The sequence below is a fragment of the Copadichromis virginalis genome, linkage group LG3 (assembly GCF_057382275.1).
Source record: "Copadichromis virginalis isolate Kocher_CV1m ecotype Utaka linkage group LG3, C_Virginalis_male_GT1.1, whole genome shotgun sequence".
Lineage (NCBI taxonomy): Eukaryota > Metazoa > Chordata > Actinopteri > Cichliformes > Cichlidae > Copadichromis > Copadichromis virginalis.
In genome coordinates this window covers 19,832,747-19,843,961 of record NC_140620.1, presented here as the reverse complement: position 1 = coordinate 19,843,961, position 11,215 = coordinate 19,832,747, and the positions used below count along the sequence as shown (strand labels likewise).

Sequence of the window (11,215 nt, the reverse complement as noted above, 5' to 3'; positions counted from 1 at the left end):
TGAAAACTACATGTAAAAATTTTAATATGATAAAAAAGCTGCTGAACTGGAAGCTCAGCTTCCTGTTCATGAACTTCAGGCATGTTGTCTCGTTGCATTTTTGGACGTTGCCTGATGTCCTGCTGGCATAAAATAAACACACTCTGAGAGTTTCCAACTTGACCAAACAGATGTTTCCATACAATGATTATTATGGATATATTATTTCTGACTTTCTCTGTCTGCTGTGTTTCCTGGATTTGTGAGCAAACACAAGAAAAAAGTGCAGTCTGTCCTTGTTGAGTTTCTTAGTTTGATTCAGTGAGAAGAGTCTGGAAGAGGAGCTCAGGAGGAGCAGGAAGGAGGAGGGAGGAGCAGGAAATAGCAGTAGTTTCACTTTGTCAAAAGGAGGACTGCAGCTCACCTGTGGACTCCACCATGATTGTTTGAGTGAGTGAAAATTCATTTACTTCTTTCTTTAACCAGGTTTGTCACACAGTTCTCTTATTCAGCCTTTAAACAGACAGATCTGAGTCTACAGTTTAAAACACAGCGAATACAACGTGATGATGGGAAATGTGGAGCACTGCTTTCATGATTTAAATCTGGGGTCAAGCAGGGCCCGAAACTGGTGCTTTATAATAAATATGATGATAATAAGAACTGAATTACACATTCAAACGCAGAGCTCCTGCTGTAACCTTCACTCTCTAGGTTTTTCCTTTTCTTCACTCATCTCAGATTTCTGGCACAAACACGTCGTAAACAACATGAGTGATACTGGTGTTGGTATGTGATTCATATCAGCATGATGGGATTGATGCTTTAGTTTGCTTCTAAAGGAAACATGTCTGCACATGTTCCCTGTGATCATGTGACAAAAGGCCTGAGCAAATACATTTAAGCTGCAGCGAGTGAGAAAGAGGAACACGAGGAGGTGCATTGAGGTACCTCCACACCATGGAGCTGAGTGGAAAACAGAGCAAACAGCGATGTGTTTGCTTCAAATTCTCTGCTGTGGCAAAACCACCGACCTCAGACATGAAGCCTGAAAGCAAAGCTCCACTTTGATTTGAAAAGCCTGTTTAAAAACAAGCTAGCCCTCTTTAGCACGCTGTTGTACTCAAACAACAAAAGTTTGGTGATTATGCTGTGCTTTAAAGTTTTTTTTCTTTATGTTGTGACACCAACACCTCAGTGTTGAGTAAAATGATGCGTAGCAGAGAGTTTGACCTTTGACCCGAGGATGGAGCACTCCTTCCAGGTGCCAGATCTGCATGCGGCCGTGTTAGCTACAGCTAAGCTAAGGCTGATATCATTTTTATAAATGTTTACATTAAAATAATCAGTTTTCTTAATATGTGCATCCACATGTTGTTTACAGACAGATTCTGGTTTAGTTGTTTAGACAGCAGGTTTTGGTTTGTTGCCTCAGAGCAACATTGTGCAGTTAGGCCACTTTTCTTACAATAATGGTAGCAGTGGTTCCAAACTCTGGTCCTTCGTTCAAATATAAACCAGGAACCCCAAACTCTCAGAACGTAGGGTAATATAACACTAACATTAATGCCATGGAGGGCTAGTCTCACCCAAAGTGCTTTAGAGACGGGCACATTTACACTCCAGGTGTCTAAAAACAAACAGTTTCAAAATGCATGAAAAGCTCAAAGGTGTGATTTTTCCATTATTTCTAATAAAAAACAAATCTCACAGTGATTTAATGATCATTCAAATGTGTTCACAAACTGATGTTTGATCTCATGAATCCTGGCACACTGCTCTCCACCTTTAAAACTTGATATCGTGGTACCAGTATTTACTCAGTACTGGAAGATAATCCAGTTCTGCATTGTCACACACTGCTAGAAAGAAAGGAGGGAGCTTTGATAACCAAGCTCACCACAGCCAGGTGTAGCTCATGAAATAAAGCACAGCAGAGAAACCAGAACAGACACAAGCAGGCAGAGTGTGGGAGTTTTTTAAGGTGGACTTGGACACAATACGAACAGGCTGTGTGGGCGTTGTCTGTCTTGCCTGGAGGGGTGAAAGGAGGAAGCCTCGGCTGAATCCAAAGACGTCATGTTTGAAAATGTGTTTCTGTGCAGTTTCCATGGTGACGGTATTGACATTTATATCCCTGAGTACTGTCTGTCAACAAGCTGTCAGTTTGTTTCTGACATGAAGGTGTGCAGTAAGGCCGGGCTGGTTCCTCTCATGCAGCAGTTTCTCTGCAAACGTCTCCAGTTTAACAGAACGATATCTCTTTACATTAAAAGTTCTTAAACTCATAGTTTCATAAATATTGATCACATGTTAGCAGTTAATCTTCTCTCTACTGCTGTGAAACACAAAGAGAGAATCTAACCTTTTATCACCCAAGATTCAAGAGACAAGATTCAAACAGGCCGTCTGAACTTATTTTATTAAGTTTTGGAATTAAATCACAAAATTCTCAGCTTTCAGGAGCCATTTGAATTTTCTCACTGGTCTAAAATGTCTGATGAGTTACAGTAACGTGAAGCACACATGCTAAAATCTTGGCAGAGCTGATTTATCTGCCTTGTTAAACTGTCTGAGCACAGAAAAGCAAAGGACAGATGCACCAACAGGTCAGAACGTCACTTTATTTAAACAAACAGGCTCCTGGTCGGAGAGCGTGTCCTATTCTCAGTCTCCTGATGACGACTGGACCCCCGACTCTCACCTCTCCTACTTTCCTTTGTTCAGTCATCCTCCTCCTGGATTTCCTTCCACCTCATCAGCAGTAATGACTGATGCTGACCTCATCAGTCTCATCACCACCCTCTTCTCCAACTGTAGTCTCATAAAAAGTCCACTAGTTTTCACAAACCTCAGAAGTTACTTTCCTGCCAAGTCCACACATGAATTCAGAATAAAAAAAACAACAACAGAGTTTTCAAAATCTCCTTAAAGTCATTTAAAGGAGAAATAAGTAAACTACTTAATGTTTATGCTTCCTTGTTTACTTCCCTGCTGAGTCATTTAACAGGGAGTGTCCTTTTTCCAGCTATAAAAAGAGAAACTGTGTCTCTGCTGCTCCGATAAGGAGCTCTGTGACTGGTTTTGTGAGACTGCTATTCACACTTGAATGAGAATGAAGCGACACTGCATTGGATCTTCCCTCATCCTTACGTGCAGCTGTGGATAATCTGCTGAAGGTAACCACTAACACTACTAATGCTATCATCACTGCACTTTAGAGCTAATGTGAAAGAAGCAGCTCAGGCTGTTAGCAGCAGCACGGAGCCCTGATCTGTTTATACAGCGTTCGAACAACGACCAACTGTCATCAATCGAGACTGGAGATAGCATGAGTGACTGTAATTCTTCTGCTCTCATTACATGAGTGCACACACTCATTCTGAATGTAAAGTACATGTGTAATTTTACTTTTTACATGCCTGTGTAATTTTATGTAATTAATATAAGAAGTAAAGCTCACAGGGCGCACACGTCAGCCACAAGCTCAGGTGAGCAAACTCAGTACGAATCCATTAAAAGTTTGCCAGGCTCTTAATACACAGCAGTGATGATGTGGCCTGTTAGCGCACAGTTAACCGGAACAGATCCAAACATGGATAACATTTTAAAAGCCAAAAAATCTGTTTTTGCATTTGGTAGCGATGCTGTGATGGCTGCTTTCATGCTGCAGCTCCTCTTTACTTCCCACGGCCATGAACTCAAGCTAATCCTCGTTTCTTCTGTCTGCTCACTTAAAATGAGCGGTGTAGATTAGATTAGATGAAACTTTATTAATCCCTCGGGTGGGTTCCTCCGGGAAATTCGGTTTCCAATAGCAGTTACAGAATGTGAGCAGAAATATACCACATATACACATATATAAATACAGAGTATACAAAAGGGATAAATGGAATAAATAGGAATAAGAATACAAAGGAAGTGCACATTTCAAGTATTGTCTAGTAGAGTCTAATTGTAAGTAGCAAATAACTAATCTGAAAGGGGCGTTTCACGGATCTAATGACTCTTCAACAAACATCCTTTGCCATTAGTAACAGCCACTCCAGAGATGTTTGCTGCAGGAAACTACTGCTCTGCTGATTTAGCACACAAAAGAAAACAATCCATGGAATTCCAGTAATGATTTCATCACTGAGTGCTGGTTTGTTTGTGCAGAAACAAGAAATATACATGAAATAGATATAAAGCAAGAAAAAAGTTACAGTTCAACGCACAGTCAGAGGTTTCAGTAACGACGGCTCAATAAGATGCACATATAAAATGTTTAAGTCGTCTGTGAGGAAAACAAACATAATCTGAGCAAATAGTTTCATCTCACACGTGCAGGTATTCACCACCACTCGTCCAATTAAACTCTTTGTGCGTAAATTCCACTAAGAAGCCATCGTCCACGCCGCCTTCATAGTACAGAAAACCCGGGTTAAGCGTGACGTCACCTCTGTGGAGAAGATGAAGATTAAATTAAATCCTGCTTCGTAGTACAACAAAGCAGGATTTGATCTTGTCCACAGAGGCCTTTGTATTACGAAGTAGCATTTCAACTTATCCGGCTAACTTCGTGGTTAACTCTGGGATTTTTGTACTATCGGGGTAAATATCCCATGGTTACTTATCCAGATGAGAGATCAACAGGTACAAACTAACTAACCGATCAATTTTATGGAAAATAACGTATCCATTCCTGGAAGATCCCTCAGTTGTGTGTGGATAGTAGCATTGCCTTAAATCAGGGGTGGGCAATTCCAGGCCCCGAGGGCCGGTGTCCTTCAGGTTTTAGATCTCACCTTGGGTCAACACACCTGAATCACATGATTAGTTTGTTACCAGGCCTCTGGAGAACTTCAGGACATTTTGAGGAGCTAATTTAGCCATTTAAATCAGCTGTGTTGGTTCAAGGACACACTAAAACCTGCAGGGACACCGGCCCTCGAGGCCTGGAGTTGCCCAACCCTGCCTTAAATATTTCATTAGTGAATAATGTCTGTGTGCATTTAGAGGCAAGTCTACATACGTTCATGCAGCACTTTTAGCACTAAAATACTGCAGTGTAGCTTTTCCTGCTGATTTACTTTAACCTTCTAGGACCCTGCGTCCACATATGTGGACATCACATTTTGGGTTATTTAGACCAAAATACTCAATTCTGCTCTACAAGGGCCTGATATCCACTTACGAGGACATTATACTGCTACTGTTCTATTGAAATTTTAAACTAATATCCTCATATGTGGCTCTTATTTTTCATAAAAACAAAAAGAAGGTAAAAAAAATCTGGTAATCCTTTGTTTTTACATTCATCGGGCCCCAATATGCCCAAATATCAAAGAGAAATAAAAATGCATGCCGTGGAAGAGTTCGGGTCTTAGGAGGTTAATTCTGTTGTGAATGGCCATGACAGACCCGGTGACACATTTATGCTTTGCAGCATTCTTTATTAACACTCTGGGTTGCTGTGCATACACACACAGAGCTGCAGCTCTCCCGCTGCCGGCTAAACATAACCAACAACAATCACAATGAAGGACCCAGTGCCATATTAAGTTAGCGGGATATGATTGCGAATGCCGTGCAGGGGTGTCTGCCTTCCCTGCACGGCCCACCACATCTGTATTATGTGTTTAACCTATTCCTGTTTTTATAATCTTATAAAATAAAATACTATAATATATAGCATAAGCTTCCTCCAGGCAGGTGTCAGTATACTTATCCATGTTTGTGAATGGTTGTTGCCAATGGAAACGCATCCATACTTAAACTGGAAAACCCGGAGTTAACTTAGTGACGTGAACCCAGACATCAGCTATTCTGGGTATGTTGAGCCAGTAGTACAACTTGAGGTACTTTAAATAGATTTTAATACACAATGTAATCACTGCTAAGATACTTTAGTAGGATTATAACTTCTCCTTGAGTTAAACACCTGGTAAGATTATAATCTTTAAAACACACAGGATAATCCTTCCTGCTATTGCCAATTACATTTTATTTACATAGCTCCAAATCACAATAACAGTCGCCTCAAGGCACTCATGAGGATCATTGTTGGTGTTTCTCATAGTGATTAACTACGAGAACCAGGTTTGTCACACAGGTTTGACTTGCCAAGCAGAAGGTTGCTGGTTTGATTCCAACGGGAAACATAAATGCTCTTGTGGCAGTAAAGCTTTTAAACTGTGCCAAATGAAACACGGCGGTGTGTGAATGATGTGGTGAACCTTTGTGACAAAGGTCTTTTTTGTGTATCTGTGGGGATGTTCCTGCTGATTACATTCTTAGTAAATCACTAAGAATACACCACTACTCAGCTAGTCTAAACTATGGAGTAGTCATTCAGATATCACTTTAAATTTAATGTTCAATGTCAGACTGTGTGAAGTGAAATCACCGATTACATTTTTCTACCATAAATCCTCAAATGTCACTTCACTGTGCAGACATGTACATTATGAACACATTAGGTTATAGTTTGAAGTGAAGGGGAAAAAGCCTTTTAAATAACTAATCTTCTTACAAAAGATGTAATGTTAAAACATCTCATTTGATCTAATATTAAGTTAGCTGTTTTAACATCTAAAAAGAAACATGGGACTGCAGCATGTCTACAGTTCATGACAAACATCTCTATAAGTGACCACAGCTAAATGTATTCACAGCCAATTGAACAGAGCTAATAATGAGGGGCTACAGCGTCATCTAGTGGCCGATGGCTGAAGATGCAGTGGGAACAAAAACACATATGTCATAAGTTTACTTTTAAAAAAGCAAATGTATTTACTTTACACATAATCCATCCATAAATCCTGTTGACTACAAAATATTTAAACACATTTACTATTATAAGCAAATATATTAGACATTAAATTCAATGATGTGTTAAAGGAGAAAAATAAAATGAGGAGAGATTCTCAGCTCTAACTGAAAATCAAACTCCTGTATTTTCTATTGTTTTGCAGAACCCACATATTTCATGTCATCCTGTGGAGCTTTATCAAAGATGTGCCGGCTTCAGTGTGAAATATGATGTCGTTGACTAAATCACAAGAAACCCAAGACCCAGCCTGATTGTTTGAGGGATAATTGGATGCCAACTGAATCAGAGTAAACTCAGCTTCTCTGGGATATTTAGAAAATAAGCTCATTATGAGACTCTGATGTTGAAACCCACAGAAAACAGAAGATGGATGCTGTGAAGATATTCTGCTGGACTCTGGGGTGTGTCTGCCTCCTGCTGCCTGTAACTGCAGGTGAGATTTAAGTGTCTTTGTAAAGTCAGGAGAACCTGCATCACCTGTGTGATAGAAGGAATGTTGGCCAATCACAAGCTAGATATAGTCTGATGTCAGAAAAGGAGTTTAAGGGGAAAAAGTGAAACTTTGATTTAATGTGTGACATTTATTTATTAATCTGGTTTCAGGTTAACCAATCAGAGGACGGTGACCTCTTATCCTCTCTCTGATTGGCTGCTGTAGCGGCGAACAGTTCAAACTTTGACTTCTAACCTCTCTGTTTTGTGTTGTTACCGCTTTCAGATCAGAAAATCATCGCAGCCAAGTCTGGACAGAACGTCACATTGCCGTCTCGAGCTCCAAATGAGAACAAAACCATCACAGTAGTAGAGTGGAGCAGAACTGATCTGGAGTCAGAACATGTGCTTTTGTACCGAGATGAGCAGTTTGAACCAGAAGAGCAGCATCCATCTTTTAAGAACCGGGTGGATCTGCAGGACAGACAGATGAAGGATGGAGACGTGTCTCTGATTCTGAAGGATGTGACGACTGCTGATAGTGGAACATATGAGTGTCGAGTCTTCATGGGAGGGAAAGAACGCAGGAAAAGAGCTCATCTGAAGACTGACCCCATCAGCAGCATCTACCTGAGTGTTGTTGATCCTCCAGGTGAGTGAGTAGAGTTGAGTGTGTGTGTGATCAGAGGTGAAGCTGCTTCCTGGTTGTTGATGTTTGTTTCTAAAGATGTTGTTGATGAGACTTTGTAGAAAGCAGCTGGTCTGAGTGATGTGATCAGAGTGCAGTAGATAATGTCTGACAGCAGTTTGAAGAGGAAATGGATTCTGTTCTGTTCTTCACTCATCACCTACCTGACAGCTGACACCTCACACCTGTTTCTCACCTGCAGGTCAGACAAGAAGACCTGTTGGACTGATGCTCAGTTTGTCAATTGTTGCTGCTGCTGTTGGTTTTCTGATCTACAAAAAACATAAACAACAGAGTCAGGATTCATCCCAGCCTTCTTCTGCTGAACAGTGTGAGATTGAAATGTCTCAGAGAGGTTTTCCAGCTGATTCGTGAGTCTACTGCTGCTGTTTCAGCTTCTCAGAGGTGACACAGATCATCCAGTGGAGAGACACACGAGGACATCCTGAATTTGTTGTTCAGCATCTTTGTGAAAGATGTGAACATTTTCCTTTGGATATGTTGAACTTTAACTAAAGATGTTTTCAGTCCAAAAGTCTTTTTCTCACTGTTGTTTGGTGCAAAGCATCGATGATCATCTCAGAAAACATTTTCATCTTTAATCCTGGTTTCAGGTGAAAGTTTGTCTTTAGCTCCTCACTGTCCTGATGAGCTGCATGAACACCAGCTGGAAGTCAGTTTGTCCATGGGAAGTTTGGACTCTTTTTCTTTTATAAAACATATAAAACATGTAAATTACAGACGTGTCCTGTTTCTGCTGTGAGTGTAGCTGTTAGCTCGTGACCTCCTGCTGAGCTAAAGCCTCAGACTGTTTCTGTAGTTTAAATAGACGACACATCATTCATACACCTGTGTGTGTTCATTGTATGCAGCTTTTATTTATGTCAGTTTGAACACTGCATGTACTGTGAAACTCTTTATTTATATTACAGATTTTGTTCTTTTATGTTATTATTAATGATGAAATGAGTGAGTTTTTCTGTACAGATGAATTTTCTTTGATCAAAAACTTTGTGAGCTGTAGTCTGATGTTGTTTTCTGAGCATTTCTCCTCCACTCTGCTCTTTCTGAATAATCTTTCCTGAATAATCTGATCTGGAATCAGTCCACAGTGAACAAACACACTGAGCAAACGTGTAATCTGAACTAAAGTCAAACTTTGAAACCAACCAAGAATCTCTTTAATTGGCTGGACACAGAGGACATCAAAATACGTATCTGTGAGAGCAGATTTTCTCTCACATGAAGAGTGTCCTCAGTACCTTCCGTAGCTGTCTGACTGCTGTGTCTCTGAGTGGGCGACCAGAGATCACATTAACATGTGAATCCCCGTATTAACAAACATGTCATTCTGTAGTACATCAATGTTAGAAACACTTGAAACCATTGTGTGGTGGTAAAAGTAGGTTAAAGAACAAACATGAAAACCTGTCGCTGCACTTTCAAGAGCCCGATGCTCCAGGATGGTGGCACAGTTTCTTGTCAGTAAATGTTACCATACCATACAATAGTTTATGTAAATAGCAATTTAAAAACAACACATGGCTGACCAAAGTGCTTCACAGCAGAATGATCAAAAACACAATAAATACATGATGATAAAATAACAGTCTCAGATACCCACTGAGTCAAAAGCCAGCAAATAAAAATGAATTTTTAACCTGGATTTAAAAACCACCACTAAAGTGCCTAATGTGGAGAGGAAGATCATTCCAAAGCTTCAGGCCCACAACAGAGAACGCTCAGCTGACCGGAGTGAATGAGGGGGGGCATAGGGCTTCAGCAGATCAGACAAATATACAGGCACCAGACCATTTCAGGATTTAAAAATCAGTAAAAAGGTTTTAAAATAGATTCACATTTTAATTGGAAGCCAGTGTAAGCAGGCCAGAACCGGAGTGATATGCTAAAATTTTATTTTACCAGTTAAAAACTGTGGCGCAGCATTTTGCACCAGTTGCAGGTGTGCTTTGGCCAACCTCTATTATAAGGGAGTTGCAGTAATCCAAGTGAGAGGTTATAAAAGCATGGATGAGAGTTTCCAAATAACGCCTGGAAAGAAAAGGCTTAACCTTCGACAGAGTCTGAGATGATAGAATTTATGTTGCCATCAAAACTAAGTGCAGAGTCAATCTTTACCCCAAGATTAGCAATCAAGCTCTTCAGGTAAGGCTCTGAGTCGACTTTAGTGCAATCGACACAGCTGATCAGCAGAGGGAGGTGTTTGCTCTTATAGTGCAGTGTGACTGTGAGCAGACCTGCACACACTCAGTGATTATGCATTCATACACTATTATTGCTGATATCTTTATCTCTAAAGCATTTTTCTGAGTGCAAGTTCTCATGGGTGAGTGTTTCCACTAATCACCGAATGTGGAAAAGACACCATGTAGACGTCTGTTCACAACCATATTCATTGTTATTGTTTAAATAATAATAATAAAGGCAAATGAATGATCTGATCTTCATTTCTCACTTTGTAAGAGAGGGTCAGACCTGACCTCTGTTGTGTGTGGAAGAACCGTCAACATGTTAACTTACTGTCGTGCTGCAACCAGCTTCAACCATTGAGATGACGTCATCGTTTCAACCATGTTTGGTGGCTGGACGCTCTTTTCATGTTGCACTTTAATGTGAGATAAATAAGGCAAATACTTCATTTGAAGCCTTCCATAGAATGATGGCTTTTTAATTATGGTTATTAAATACAAACATTTGTGATTCATTTTTGATGCATGCAAAGCAAATATTTTGTCCCATCTGGGCCACTGGATTGTTGTTTTTCTGACTTTGTCTGACTGGACCCACAGTGTATGAGGAAACATGCTGGTCTTCAAATGCTGTCACATGATGGTTTTATTACTTTTAGACTTTAAGTTTAGGTCATTCAATTTATAATCCTTTTGAGTTGCAGTCTATAAGCTCCACCTCCTTCTTGATGCTCCCAGTAGACACATGCTGTAAAGCGCGCCTCCAGCTTAAGAAGTGTGGGCATTTCCTCTCAGCAGTGCGTTCTCTGTGTTTTGTGGCTCACAAGGGAAGCCAGCCAAGGTCGAGGAAAAGATCCCTTCACCCGTCCTTAGCCAACTTTGACTGATTCCTTCGCTACAGCCCTTTTTATTGTCAGCTAGCAATTATTCATGAATATGCAATTACAAATACACGTGACAGTCTTCAGCAGGCATATCTGAACAACATCAGCGTCTGAATTCTGCGTGTGTATTTTCAGCCATTCCATACATAGACATACGACCTTTCAATGAACCTAACGTGTGTGTATGAGGTATGCAGAAAAGCAGAAG

General features: G+C 40.4%; 1 protein-coding gene across 2 annotated transcripts in view; it reads left to right on the top strand.

Annotated features, from left to right (window-relative positions):
• The first annotated feature begins 376 nt into the window (after positions 1 to 376).
• LOC146713268 (programmed cell death 1 ligand 1-like) overlaps positions 377 to 11,215 on the top strand; it is an 82,002-nt gene continuing 71,163 nt past the window's right edge. Inside the window, exons 1-4 of one of the 2 annotated variants that reach the window (XM_085446793.1) lie at positions 391 to 429; positions 3,008 to 3,158; positions 6,936 to 7,226; positions 7,512 to 7,877. In XM_085446793.1, the coding sequence (XP_085302919.1) occupies positions 7,160 to 7,226; positions 7,512 to 7,877 (433 nt within the window). In that variant the 5' untranslated portion in view covers positions 391 to 429; positions 3,008 to 3,158; positions 6,936 to 7,159. Of the gene's footprint in view, positions 430 to 3,007; positions 3,159 to 6,935; positions 7,227 to 7,511; positions 7,878 to 11,215 lie in introns of both variants that reach the window. The other variant, XM_085446803.1, reaches the window with a different exon arrangement.